Below are 15,388 nucleotides of genomic sequence, written 5' to 3'. Positions count from 1 at the left end.
GAAAAAACAAAGAATAGTAGAAACTGTCTCAGAGGTGGCAGCAGATGTTCTCCTTAGCACACAAAGACTTCAATACAACTATTGTAAATGTTTTCAAAGAGCTAAACGAAGCTGTATTTAAAGAATTAGAGGAATGTATGATCTCACTGACTTGTCCAAATAGAAAATAGCAATAAAGAGATAAAAATTTAAAACAGAATCAAATAGAAATTCTAGCAGATTTGAGTTGACAGAGAAATATTCAGCAAAACAGAATATGGATCAATAGAGATTATTTCATCAGAAAGAGAGAAAGAAGACCAAATAAATGAACAGAGTTTCACAGAAGTTGGAACACGATCAAGTCTACCAAAATATGCATAATGAAAGTCTCAGAAGGAAAGAAAGAAGCAGAAAAAAGTTTGACAAGATAATGTCTGAAAGTTCTAAAATTTCTCAAAAATTATTAATCTTAGAAGCTTAATGAACTCCAACTAGGTTAAACACAGAAAGAATCACACCTAGACATATCATTGTCAAAGTGTTGAAAACTAAAGACAAAGGAAGAAGTTGAAAGCCACAAGAGCAGAAAGACTCATCATGTAGAAGGGAACCACAATGTGATAAACAGCTGACTTTTTGAAACAATAGAGCTCAGTGTGCAGTGGTATGAGAAAGTGATATAAGGAAAAAAACCAAAAAAGCAAAAACTGTCAATCCAGAATTCTGTATCTAGCAGAACTGTAATTCAGAAATAAAGGTGAATTACTACCTGACTTCAAAATACACTACAAAGCTATAGTAACCAAAACAGCATGGCACTGACATAAGAACAGACAAATAGACCAATGGAACAGAACAGAGAACCCAGAAATAAATCCAGGCCAGGCGTGGTGGCTCACGCCTGTAATCCTAGTGCTTTGGGAGGCTGAGGTAGGTGGATCATGACGTCAGGAGGTTGAGACCATACTGGCTAACGCGGTGAAACCCCGTCTCTACTAAAAATACAAAACAATTATCCAGGTGTGGTAGCACATGCCTGTAGTCCCAGCTACTCAGGAGGCTGAGGCAGGAGAATCGCTTGAACTGGGGAGGTGGAGGTTGCAATGAGCCAAGATCACGCCACTGCACTCCAGCCTGGGCAACAGAATGAGACTCTGTCTCAAAAACGAAACAAAACAAAAAACCAAAACAAACAAACAAGCAAAACCCCCCACATTTACAACCAACTCTTTTTTGACAAAGATGCCAAGAGCATACATTAGAGAAAGGACAATCTCTTCAATAAGTGGTGCTGGAAAAATTGGATATCCACGTGCAGAAGAATGAAACCAGTTCCCAATTTCTTACCATACACTAAAATCAAATCAAAATGGATTAAAGAGGCTGGGCGAGGTGGCTCATGCCTGTAATCCCAGCACTTTGGGAGGCCGAGGCGGCTGGATCACCTGAGGCCAGGAGTTCGAGACCAGCCTGACCAACATGGTGAAACCCTATCTCTACTCAAAGTACAAAAACTAGTTGGGTATGGTGGCAGGCGCCTGTAATCCCAGCTACTCAGGAGGCTGAGGTGGGAAAACTGCTTGAAACCGGGAGGTGGAGGTTGCAGTGAGCCGAGATTGCCCCACTGCACTCCAGCCTGGGCTACAGAGGGAGACTCCGCCTCAAAAAAAAAGAAAAGAAAATGGATTCAAAGACTTAAATATAAGACCTAAACTACTAGACGAAATTGGGGAAATGCTGTAGGACATTTGTCTGAGTGGTATGACACTGTATAATACCTCAAAAGCACAGTCAGCCAAAGCAAAAATGGACAAACAGGATTTCATCAAGTTAAAAAGCTTTACAGCAAAGGAAACAGTCAACAGAGTGAAGAGACAACCAACAGAATAGGAGAAAATATTTGCAAACTATCCATTCATCAAGGTTTTAATAACCAGAATGTATAAAGGCCTCAACTTAATAACAAAAAACCAAATAACCCAATTTAAAAATGGGCAAGTGATCTGAATAGACATTGCTCAAAAAAAGACATACAAGTGGCCAGCAGATATATGAAAAAATGCTCAACATCACTAATCATAATCGAAATATCAAAACCACAATAAAATATTATCTCCCAGTTAAAATGGCTATTATAAAAAAGACAAAGAATAACAGATTCTGATGAGGATGTGAAGAAAGGGAAGTGCTAGTACACTATTGATGGGAATGTAAATTAGTACAGTCAATATGGAAAACAGTATGGAGGTGCCCCAATAAACTAAAAATAGATCCACCATATTATCCAGCGATCCCACTGCTGGGTATATATTCAGAAGAAAGGAAATCAGTAAAGCAAAGAGCTATCTACACCCCTGTGTTTATTGCAGCACTACTTACAATAGCCAAAATACAGAATCAACTTAAGTGTCCATCAGTTGATGAATGGATAAAGAAAAAAAATATATATATATATACACACACATACACAATAAAATGTTATTCAGCCATAAAATGAATGCAATCCTGTCATCTGCAGCAACATGGATAAAACCGGAGGTCATTACGTTAAGTGAGATAGGCCAAGCATAGAAAGACAAATATCACGTGTTCTCACTTTTAAGTGGGAGCTAAAAAAGTTGATCTCGTGGAATTAGAGAGTATTATGATGGTTATCAGAGGCTGGCAAGGGCAGGAGGGATAATATTGAAGAGAGGTTAGTTAATGACTGTAAAAATACAGTTGGATAGAATGAATGACTTCTAGTGTTTAATAGCACAGTAGGGTAACTATAGTTAAAAATAATTTATTGTATATTTCAAATTAGCTAGAAGATTCGGAATATTCCCAACCCCAAAAAATGATAAATATTTGAGGTGATGAATATCCTAATTACCATATTTGATCATTACGCATTGTATGCATATATCAGAATATCACATGTACCCCAAAAACATATACTATTATTATATATAATTTTTAATAGAAATATTTTTAAAGCTTTTTAAAAAAAAAACACATTAAAAAAAAAAGAAGGTGAACTAAAGACATTCCTATATGAACACTGAAAATTTGTTACCAGGAAATCTGTCTTTAAATACTGAAGGAAGTTCTTCAAGCTGAAAATAAGTGACACCAGACGGTTATTAACATCCACAAGAACAAATAAAGAGGCTCTCTTCCTTGGCGCTGCCTACGGAGGTGGCAGCCATCTCCTACTTGGCATCATAGCTTCCCTCAGACCCCTGGTGAAGTCCAAGATCATCAAAAAGAGAACCAAGAAGTTCATCCAGCACCGGTTACACTGATATGTCAAAACTAAGTGTAACTGACAGAAACCCAGAGGTATTGACAACAGAGTTTGTAGAAGGTTCAGCAACAGAAAACAAACCACATGCTGCCCAGTGGCTTCCAGAATTTCCTGGTCCGCAATGTCAAGGAGCTGGAAGTGCTGCTGACGTGCAACAAGTGTGCTGAGATTGCCCACAGTGTTTCCTCCAAGAACTGCAAAGACATTGTGGAAAGAGCAGCCCAGCTGGCCATCAGAGTCACCAATCCCAATGCCAGCCTGTGAAGAAAATGAATAGACAGCTCATATGCATGTTTTATGTTTAAATAAAACCATAAAAACTGCCAAAAAAAAAAAAGAGCACCAATAGTAGAAATTACATAGGTAATAATAAAAGACAGTATAAATATACTATTCTGTTTATTTTATTTTTTACTGGTTTAAAAGACATTTTTACATGACAATAATTATAAAACCATGTTGTTCCCATTACATATAACGATCTTATATGAGTGACAACAATAGCACAAAGGTGAGAGTAGAAGGGGAGCTATATTTGAGCAAAGTTTCTATGTTTTAGTTTCTACACTTTTTTAGTTTCTATACTTTACTGGAATAAATTAGTATCAATCAAACATAGTAGACTATGTTGGCTGGGTGCCATGGCTCACGCCTGTAATCCCAGCTCTTTGGGAGGCCAAGGCAGGCAGATCTCTTGAAGCCAGGAGTTCGATACCAGCCTGGCCAACATGGCAAAACCTCGTCTCTACTCAAAGTACAAAAATTAGCCTGGCGTGGTGGTGCGTGCCTGTAACCCTATCTATTCATGAGGCTGAGGTGGGAGAATCACTTGAACCCAGGAGGCAGAGGTTGCAGTAAGCTGAGATGGCACGCCTGCTCTCCAGCCTGGGCGACAGAGCAAGATGACATCTCAAAAACATAAAGTAAAATAAACAATAAAGTAGACTATGTTAAGATCCATATTGTAAACCCTACAACAATCTCTAAGAAAATGATCCCCCAAAATAGTTTTATTTAAAAAGGCATTAAAATGTTACCTATTTAAATTCCTAGAAAATACCTATTTACCACAAAAGAAAGAACTAGAGGAATAGAGGAACAAATAGACTTGATACATAGAAAACAAAAAACTAAATAGCAGACATAAATCCACATCTGTTTTTACCTTAAATATAAACAGATTGAACAGATAATCAAAAGCCAAAGATTTAGACTGACTTGTTTTTGAAAAATCTAGCTACTTGGCTGGGCGCGGTGGCTCACGCCTGTAATCCTAGCACTTTGGGAGGCCGAGGTGGGTGGATTGCAAGGTCAGGAGATTGAGACCATCCTGGTTAACACGGTCTCTACTAAAAAAATTAGCTGGGCGTGGTGATGGGCGCCTATAGTCCCAGCTACTCGGGAGGCTGAGACAGGAGAATGGCGTGAACCCGGGAGGCGGGGCTTGCAGTGAGCCGAGATCGCGCCACTGCACTCCAGCCTGGGTGACAGAGCTAGACTCCATCTCAAAAAAAAAAAACAAAAAACAAAAAACAAAACAAAACAAAACAAAACACACACAATCCAGCTACTTGAGATTCAAAGGCACAAATAGGTTGAAAGTAAAAGAATAAAAGATAAAACCATACAAATATAGCCATACGTGAACTAAAATCACTTTACTGTTAAGAAAAGAAAATGGCTTTTAGGTTACAAAAGTCAAGTTACTGGAGCCAGAGAGACATTTTATTATGATAAATGATGATATATGCACCCACCAACAGAACCCTTCAGCCAACAGCAACAGAATACATATTCAAATGTAGACAGAGTATTGTTCTAGGATAGACCATATACTAGGCCAGCAGTTAGTCAGCAGACTATGGCATATTGACCAACTTTGTCCCACTGCCTGATTCTGTACAATCTGCAAGCTAAAAATGTTTTTACCTTTTTAAGTGGCTTAGAAAAAACCAAAAGGGGATAAATATTTTGTGACACCTTACAATTATATAAAATTCACATTTCAGTGTACATAAATAACATTTTACTAGAGCACAGTCATGCTCATTCACAACTTTGGGGAAGGGAAATTCCTCACTCTAAAAAATATCTTGAAAAACATACAGCTGAGATCATACTTAATGGTAGAACACTGAAGGCTTTTCCCATAAGATCAGGAAAGGATACTTGCTTTTGCCGCACTTATCAACATTGTATTAGAGCTTCAAGCTAGTTAAATCAGGCAAGAAAAGGAAATAAAAGGCATCAAGATTGTAAAGAAAAATAAAACTGTCTGTAATTGCAGATAACATGATCCTATGTGTAGAAAACCCTGAAGAATTCACAGAAAAACTGTTAGAATTAAAAAAATGAGTTCAGCAACATGACAGGATACAAGATCAATGATTAAGCAATCAATTGAATTGTCATGTACTAGATAGAATAATTTGAAAGTACAATTAAAATGAAGACAACAGTTCCATTCACTATATTGTCAAAAGAAATCAAACCCTTGGAAACAAATTCAACAAAAGAAGTGCAAGACTTGTGCACTGAAAGATACAAAGCATTGCTGACAGAAATTTAAGAAAATGTACGTAAATGGATTTGAAAACTTATTGTTGTCAATATGGCAATTTTCTCAAATTGTTCTATAGATTCAAAACACACCCAATCAAATCCCAGCTTTTTTCTATAAATTGACAAGCTATTCCTAAATTGTATAGGGAAATGCAGAGAACTCAGACTAGCCTAAACAACTTCAAAAAAATGACAAAAAACGGAAGACTTAGACTTCCTGATTTCACAATTTACCTAAGGATACATTAATCAAGTACTGGAATAAGGAGAATCATAGAGATCAGTAAAATGGAATTGATATTTTAAAAGGAAACCCTTGGCCAGGCGTGGTGGCTCATGCCTGTAATCCCAGCACTTTAGGAGGCAGAGGTGGTTTCACTGATGTCAGAAGTTTGAGATCAGCCTGGCCAACATGGCGAAACCCCATCTCTACTAAAAACACAAAAATTAGCCAGGCATGGTGGCACACGACTGTAGTCTCAGCTACTCGTGAGGCTAAGGCAGGAGAATCACTTGAGCCCAGGAGGCGGAGGTTGCAGTGAGCTGAGACCATGCCACTACACCCCAGCCTGGGTGACGGTGAGACTCTGCCTGAAAAAAGAAAAAAAGGAAACCCTTATATTTTTGGTCAATGGTTATTTTTATTATCATTTTTATTGTTTTTTAAAGATGTCAAGAAAATTCAGTAGAGAAAGGACTGACTTTAAAAAGAAAAAAAAAATGGTCCAGGAGGAGCTGAGCACAGTGGTGTAGCTGGCCAGTAGTCCCAGCTACTCAGGAGGCTGAGACAGGAGGATCACTTAAGCCCAGGAGTTCACGGCTTTAGTGTGAGTATGCAGTGATCACACCTGTGAATAGCCACCTCATACCAGCCTGTACAGCATAGCAAGATTCTGTCTCTTTAAAAAACAAAAAACGGTGCAGGAGAATTTGGATATCCATACACAAACAGATTATTTTAGACCCCTTACCTCGCACTATGCTTAAAAGTATACTCAAAATGGATTCCCTATACCTAAACATCAGAGCTAAAAATATAACACTTCTAGAAAAGCAAATGTAGAAAATCTTTGTGATTTGGGATTAGAAGATTTCATAGATATAACACCAAAAGCACAGTTTATAAGTGGGGAAAAAAGTGTAAGACTTAGAAAAAATTAAAAACTTTTGAGTTTCAAGAGAGAGCATTAAGAAAATAAAAGCTACAGCCTCACAGCCCTAGAGAAAATATTTGCAAATTTTATATATGATAAAGTATTCATGTCCAGAATATATAAAGGACTGTTACAACACATTAAGACATCAAGAAAATCTAATTTAAAATGTGTAAAAGAGTTGAATAGACTTTTAACCATACATGTAAGTACATGACAAGATGTTCTGCTTCCTCAGAGAAGGCAAATTAAAAGCACAATGAGAGGAGTGACTCAGTGAAAATTATGTAGTGGGTAGCTCTAAGAGCCTGTCTCTCCACAGAAACATTGAAAAATAAAGAACAAACTGCCAATTTCAATTCTGTTGGAACTCTGAAGAAAGAGACAAAGATTTATAGCTACTAAGCAAATGTTGATTTAAAAAAATTATTAAAAAAATAATAATTTTTTAAAAGCCTGTATATATATTTGCCATTGTCTGGTTTAGTAATGGCAGCCTTGAAAATGGCAACCCACCTGGTCCCTGGTTTCAGAGAGAGCAGAACATACCTTATTTATAGAGTTGTGTTTGTCAGGCTGGGTGCGTTGGCTCACACCTGTAATCCCAGCACTTTGGGAGGCCACGGTGGGTGAATCAGTTGAGGTTAGGAGTTCGAGACCAGCCTGGCCAACATGATGGAACCCTGTCTGTACTAAAAATACAAAAAATTAGCCGGCCATGGTGGCGCACACCTGTAGTTCCAGCTACTTGGGAGGCTGAGGCAGGAGAATCGCTTGAACCCGAGAGGCAGAGGTTGCAGTGAGCTGAGATTGAGCCACTGCACTCCAGCCTGGGCAACAGAGCAAGACTCTGTCTCAAAAACAAAACAAAACAAAACAAGTTGTGTTTGTCTAAACAGTCTGGGGCTACCAGAAAAGCTACTGCAAGATGCTCAGCTATGTTATACTTAACTCAGAATTTACCCAGGATGGAAAGGCAGGGGCATTCGTCAGAAGTTCTGTAAGGCAAACGAGCCAGCCACCTGCAGTCACCTGGGGTAAAATATTTTAATTGAGGCATATAATAGAATGCTGAAAGTCTTGGGGGTGGTGGGAACTTGAGAGTTTCCTTGGGAAATTAAAGTACCCAAAAGCACACTGTACATTGGGTAATTTAGAAGGCTTTGCACATGCCAACAACAAGATACACCCTCAGAAAAGACCTTATAAGACCCGTAAACTTTCACCTCTGGCTGAGCTTCTAGACTAAGGGTATACAGGTAGTGAAGGCTAAGGCATAGTTGTAAACCATTGTAGGAATGCCCCAGCACAGCGCCATTCTGCAAAGACAGTAGTGGTTTTTGTCTTTGTCTCTCTGTCTTTTGTCTCTCTCTCTCTCTCTCCCTCTTTTCTCTTTCTCTTCCTCTCTCTCCCTCCCTCTCTCTTTTCTTCTCTCCCTCTCCCCACTTCTGCCATTCTAGGAAATCACTGTCAAAATACTAGCTCTTCGAACACAAGTGAAATGAAGACTTAAGAAACTACACATAACAAGGAAGACAGACTTTATAAAAATATTTTAGAAAAGTGACTAAACAAACAACTATAGCAGTCAGTGAAAGCAAACCCTGAGGTGGAGGGAAATATTTCTAGAGTTACCATTAATGCTCAAAATGTTGTTTTCAACAAAAAATTGCAGAAACAAGAAAGTGTGGTCCATTCACAGAGGAAATTAATAGAAATTCTCTTTGAGGAAGCACAGACATTGGACTTAGTAGACAAACATTTAAAATCAATTATCTTAAATATGTTCAAAGAGCTAATGGAGGTGATGGACAACAAACTAAAGGAAACCAGGAGAATTGGCTGGGCATGGTGGCCCACGCCTGTAATCCCAGCACTTTGGGAGGCCAAGGTGCAGATAATTTGAGGTCAGGAGTTCGAGACCAGCCTGGCCAACATGGTAAAACCCCATCTCTACTAAAAAATATACAAAAATTAGCCAGGCCTGGTGGCAGGCTCCTGTAATCCCAACTACTTGGAAGGTTGAGGCAGGAGAATCCCTTGAACCTGGGAGGCGGAGGTTGTAGTGATCTGAGATTGTGCCACTTGCACTCCAGCCTGGGTGACAGAGCGAGACTCCATCTCAAAAACTAATAAAGAAAGAAATAAATAAATGAAACCAGGAGAATGATATATGTACAAATAGAGTATCAATAAAGAGAAAGTATAAAAAGGAACCAAACAGGTTTTGGAGCTGAAAACTACAATAACTGAAATGAGAAATCTATTAGAGGGGTTCTCCATCAGATTTGAGCAGGCAGAAGAATGAATCAGAGAAGTTAAATAAAAGTCCATTGAAATTATTGACTGAGGAGCAGAAAGAGAACAGAATGACGAAAAATGAACAGAACGTAAGAAACCCATAGAACAACATCATATGTGTCAACATAAGAATCTTAGGAAAGGAGAGAGAAGGAAAGGGCAGAATATTTGAAGAAATAATTGTCCTAAACTTCTTAAGACATGAACCTACACGTTCAAAAAGCTCATTGGACTTAAAGAAAGATAAACAAAGTGATCCACACTGAGAAGCATTATAATGAAACTGTATTTTACAAAGCCAAGAACAAAGAGAGAATCTTGAAAGCAAAAGAGAAGCTGTTTGTCCCATACAATGGATCATCAATAAAATTAATAGCATGTTTCTCATCAGAAAGCATGGAATCCAGAAGTGAGTGGGATGGTAATTTTTTTAAAGAACTGAAAGTGGGGGAAAAACTGTAACCAAGAACTCTATATCTAACAAAACTATTTCCTCAAAAATTATTTGAATTTTGCAGTGGAATGTTAGTTGTAGCACCAAAAGCATGAGCAACCAAAGAAAAACTACTGCATTTCATCAAAATTTGAAAGGTTTTCGTTTGTTTTGTTTTTGTGTTTTGAGACAGTCTCACACTGTCACACAGGCTGGAGTGCAGTGGCACCATCACAGCTCACTGCAACCTCAAACTCCCTCCCGCCTCAGCTTCGTGAGTAGCTGGGACCACAGGCGTGCACCACCACAACCAGCTAATTTTTTTTTTTTTTTTTTTTTTTTGAGATGGAGTCTCGCTCTGTTGCCCAGGCTGGAGTGCAATGGCATGATCTCGACTCACTGCAAACTCTGCCTCCCGGGTTCAAGCGATTCTCCTGCCTCAGCCTCCCAAGTAGCTGGGATTATAGGTGCCCACCACTACACCAGCTAATTTTTTTGTATTTTTAGTAGAGACGGGGTTTCACCATGTTAGTCAGGCAGGTCTCGAACTCCTGACCTCAGGTGATCTGCCTGCCTCAGCCTCCCAAAGTGCTGGGATTATAGGCGTGAGGCACTGCGCCCAGCTAATTTTTGTATATTTTGTAGAGATGAGGGTTTGCCATGTTGCCCAGGCTGGTCTTGAACTCCTGGGCTCAAGCGATTTGCCTGCCTCAGCCTCCCAAAGTGCTGAGATTACAGGTGTGAGCCACTGTACTTGGCAAAACTTAAAACTTTTATACATCAGGAGATATTATTTTTAAAACCGAAAAAACCTATAGAATGGGAGATAATATAATCCAATAAGGGTCTACTAACTAGAATACATAAAGAACTCCTACAGCTTAACAACAAAAAGCAAACAACCCAATTTAAAAATAGACACCTAAAAATGGACTTGAATACATGTTTCTCCAGATGTTCAGTGATAATCAAGCACATGAAAAGATGCTCAATGTAATTAGTCATTAGGGAAATGCAAGTCAAAACAATGAAATTCTACTTCTCAATAAGATTATTAGAATTTTTAAAATGGAAGGTTTTGGCAAGTAGGGAAATTAGGGACTCTCATATATTGCTGGTAGAAATGTAAAATGGTGCAATCACTGTGGAAAACAGTTTGGCAGTTCCTCAGCAAGAATTTCCATGTACCAGCAATTCTACTTCTAAATATATACCAGAATAATTGAAAACAGGTACTCAAATACTTGAACACAACTTTCATAGTACCACTATTCACAATAGCCAAAAGGTAGAAACAGTCTATACATCCATCAGTGGATGAATGGTTAAACAAGATGTAGTATATACACACCATGGAATATTATTCAACCATAAAAAGGAATAAAGTACTGATACATACTACAACATGGTTGGACCTCACAAACATGTTAAATGAAGGAAGCCAGACATAAAAGGTCATATGTTGAATCATCCCATTTACATGAAATATCCAGAACAGGCAAGTCAATAGGTCCAGACAGCAGACTGGTGGTTGTTAAGGTCTGGGCGAAGTGGGTAATGGGGAATAACTATTTAATGGATGACTTTTTAATTGAGGTATATCAGAATGTTTTGAAACTTAATAAGAGGTGGTCACACAGCATTTTGGATGTACTAAATGCCATTGAATTGTATGATTTAAAATAATTTCATATTATGCCATTTTCACCTCAAAAAAATAAATAGTTTTTGGTTGGGCACAGTGGCTCATGTCTGTAATCCCAGCACTTTTGGGAGTTCAAGACCAGCCTGGGTGACATAGTGAGACCTTGTCTCTAGTTAAAAAAAAAAAAAAAAAAAATTAGCTGGGCATAGCGCACACCTGTAGTCCCAGATACTTGAGAGGCTGAGGCAGGAGGATTGCTTGAGCCCAGGAGGTCAAGGCTGCAGCGAGCTGAGATTTCACCACTGCACTCCAGCCTGGGCTAGAGTGAGATTCTGTAGATAGATAGATAGATAGATAGATAGATAGATAGATAGATAGATAGAGTAGATTTTTTTTTTTATAATCCCAGTGTAACAGTGTTTCACACCCACTAGAATTGCTGATGGGAATGTTAAATGGATAGCCACTTTGGAAATTGACTTGCCAGTTTCAAATGTTCTTTAGGTGTTGGATGGATAAACAAAATGTAATATATACATACAGTGGAATACTATTCAGTAATAAAGCACAACCAACTGATGTCTGCCACAATAATAGATGAACCACAAAAACATGCAAAGTCAAAGAGGCCAAATTTTTAAAAGGCCATGTGTTTTATCATTTTATTTATATGAATAGTTGAGAAAAGACAAATCTGTAAGAGACAAAACATAGATTAGTGGTTTCCTGTTGCTGAGGGTGGTAATAGGAATTGACCAAAAATGGCTACAGCAGTCTTTTTGGATTAATTGAAATGTTTTAAATGTTCTCAAACTGATTGTGGTGTTGGTTGCACATATCTGTAAAGTTATCAAAATCACTGAGTTGTACACTTAAAATAGGTAAGTTTTATATTTATGTAAATTATTCCTCAATAAGGCTGTTTTGAAGAACATCATTGGTTACATGAACATTCTGCAAAAAATGTAATTAATTAATTAATTAATTGGAAACACCAGTTGTTTTTCTAATTTTTTTTTATTTTTAAGTTTTTCCCAGAATCTTTTCCTGAAGTAATTATTCTTGATACTGCCCTATGACTCTTGAAATTGGTTTATCAATAGAAACAGTGTTGTTTTACTAATTGGGTTTTGGCAGTCTCTCCTAATTACATCTAAATGTTTCGCGGTTTTTCTTATAAAACTTCTAATGATAATTTTTGTGCGTCGCCACCTATTTCACACTTTATTTGATGTATTTAATTTCTTTTGTACATACAGAGGATGGTTAGAACGAGAGAGCAGGTATGGTCTGCAAGCAGGACACAACTGGTTTATCATCTCCATGCAGTGGTGGCAACAGTGGAAAGAATATGTCAAATACGTGAGTTAGATTCCTGTCTATTTACATTTTTCACAGGATTTTCAGCTCCGTGAGACTTCCAGCCAATAATAAAATGCTATGACTACCAGCCAATAATAAAATGCTCCAACTTAAATAAAGATTCGAAGGGAAAGGAAATGAGTGTTTATATGATACTTGCTATGGTCTAGGCTTTGTGATTACACTTCCACATACATTTCTTCCCTTGCAACAACCCTAAAAAAAGATAATATTGGGTACGGGGGTACCTGCATATGTCACATACATCACATCTCATTTATTTCTCGCACCACCCTTGTGAGGAAGATAATATTATACCCATTTTACCTGTGGGGAACCTGGTGCTGAAAGAAAAAGTAACCTGAATGTCATGATCAGGGTGGAAGATCTGGGATCAAACCGAAGGACTGACTTTAAAGCTTATATTCTCTCAACTACATCATTTACATTGTCCTTTATTTTACCTTTTCCATTAAAATGGAATTTTTTTCAGAACTAGAAAATTGAAAAGAATAATGCCAAGAATCAAGTATTTGCCTTCTTGGAGAGCCAACTGATATATACACTCATTGCCAAATGATCACTAATGAAAATTCTAATCATTTGATTCCTATTTGCCTGTATTTCTTCTGTCACTGCTTATTATCAGAATATTGGTAGTTACATACTTTTTACTTTATCTATCTCATCATTCTTTCTCATCCTTTTTCCATTTTGCAGAGTTTATTAATGTGTTTTCACATGTAAAATATATTAATTGGGAAACACGGACTTTGGTGTCTCTGAAGGAATAAAAAGTAGGCAAACGACTTCCTGGACCTTGTAGGTAGATAATGATGGTGTGTGTAGGTAGAAAAATGAGAATATTGGGGTACAGCATCAGTCATTATTTTGAAATACTTTTTTGGTTTTTATATTTGTAGTTTGGCCTTAGAATGAGTGGTTGTTAATGTTTTAATGAGTATAGACTCAAAGAATAACCTAGTTTTGTCTTGGATGTATTACGTTTTGTTTTCCGTAGGAACACAATAGAGATCTTACTCTTAGCAGCATGTCCCTTATAAACAGACTGAACTGCACTGACAAGAACATGAACCTGGTTTATTGTTGCCTACCATAGTCCTTTTGTGCACTAAAGAAATTTGGGGAGGGTAGTAAGGGAGAGGTATACATGGGAGAATCTACATATTCCCTTCTCCACTCTGGCATTTGATATTATTTTCTAGCATGCGTCTGTCAAATGCAAACTTTAAAATTTACTTAAGAATGAAGTCTGGCTGGGCCTGTAATCTCAGGACTTTGAAACGCCCAGATAGGGGGATCACCTGAGCCTAGGAATTCAAGACCAGCCTGGGCAACATAGTGAGACTCCATCTCTACAAAAAAAAATTATTATTTTTTTTTCTGAGACGGAGTCTTGCTTTTGTCGCCCAGGCTGGAGTGCAGTGGCGCAATCTCGGCTCACTGCACGCTCCGCCTTCCAGGTTCACGCCATTCTTCTGCCTCAGCCTCCCGAGTAGCTGGGACTACAGGCACGTGCCACCACGCCCAGCTAATTTTTTTTTGTATTTTTAGTAGAGATGGGGCTTCACTGTGTTAGCCAGGATGGTCTCAATCTCCTGACCTCGTGATCTGCCCTCCTCGGCCTCCCGAAGTGCTGGGATTACAGGCGTGAACCACCACGCCCGGTCCAAAAAAAATTTTTTTTAAATTAGTCATGCTTGAGCCGGGTGTGGTGGCTCACACCTGTAATCCCAGCACTTTGGGAGGCCAAGGCGGGCGGATCACGAGGTCGGGACATCGAGACCATCCTGGCTAACACGGTGAAACCCCGTCTCTACTGAAAATACAACAAATTAGCCGGGCATGGTGGCAGGCGCCTATGGTCCCAGCTACTCGGGAGGGTGAGGCAGGAGAAAGGCGTGAACCCGGGAGGCGGAGCTTGCGGTGAGCCGAGATCACGTCACTGCACTCCAGCCTGGGCGACAGAGCAAGACTCCGTCTCAAAAAAAAAAAAAAAAAATTAGTCATGCTTGGTAGTGTGCGCCTGTAGTCCCAGCTACTTGGGAGGCTGAGGTGGGAGGATTGCTTGAGCCTGATAGGTCAAGACTGCAGTGAGCCATGATCACACCACTACACTCCAGTTTGGGTGACAGAGCAAGACCCTGTCTCGTAACACAAATGAATAAATAAAGGCAAACTTAGAGTTACAATAAACCTGGGAGGAGAGGAGTATCGCTTTATATGGAGAGAAAGGAGGCAGAGTATGGGAATTTATTCAATAAGATGGGGAAAAATGTAAGTGGAGTAACAGCAGTACTTTCTGAAAATACATATTAATTAGAAAAGTGTTTTTACTAAATAAAGAGACAGGGAACTATGGCAACTTATTAATAAGGTGGGGGAAATGTAAGTTAACTAATAACAATCCTCTGAACATGTTTTAATTAGAAAAGTGTTCTTTTCTAAAAGTAAATGGAAATAACTGCACACTGACAGATTTTTTAAAAATGTTTTTAAACTGAATTCAAGTAACCTTTTTAAAAAAGTGACATTCTGGGCCTTGTTTCCTCCATATGTAAAATTAGAGTAATAATAATAATCGCCCTCATAGTGTTACGAGGATTAAATGAGTTTGATGCATGTTAAGTGTTTTGTTG

General features: G+C 38.5%; 1 protein-coding gene across 19 annotated transcripts in view; it reads left to right on the top strand.

The window, feature by feature from the left end:
- Positions 1-15,388, top strand: part of USP32 (ubiquitin specific peptidase 32) — a 214,314-nt gene that overhangs the window by 142,797 nt on the left and 56,129 nt on the right. For all 19 annotated transcript variants that reach the window (XM_063799084.1, XM_063799082.1, XM_063799080.1 and 16 more), the window contains one exon: positions 12,626-12,728. In XM_063799084.1, coding sequence (XP_063655154.1) covers positions 12,626-12,728 — 103 coding nt within the window. The remainder of the gene's footprint in view (positions 1-12,625; positions 12,729-15,388) is intronic.

Source organism: Pan troglodytes, chromosome 19 (assembly GCF_028858775.2).
Source record: "Pan troglodytes isolate AG18354 chromosome 19, NHGRI_mPanTro3-v2.0_pri, whole genome shotgun sequence".
Lineage (NCBI taxonomy): Eukaryota > Metazoa > Chordata > Mammalia > Primates > Hominidae > Pan > Pan troglodytes.
Note: the sequence above shows the minus strand (reverse complement) of the source record. Positions and strands in the feature narration are given on the sequence as shown.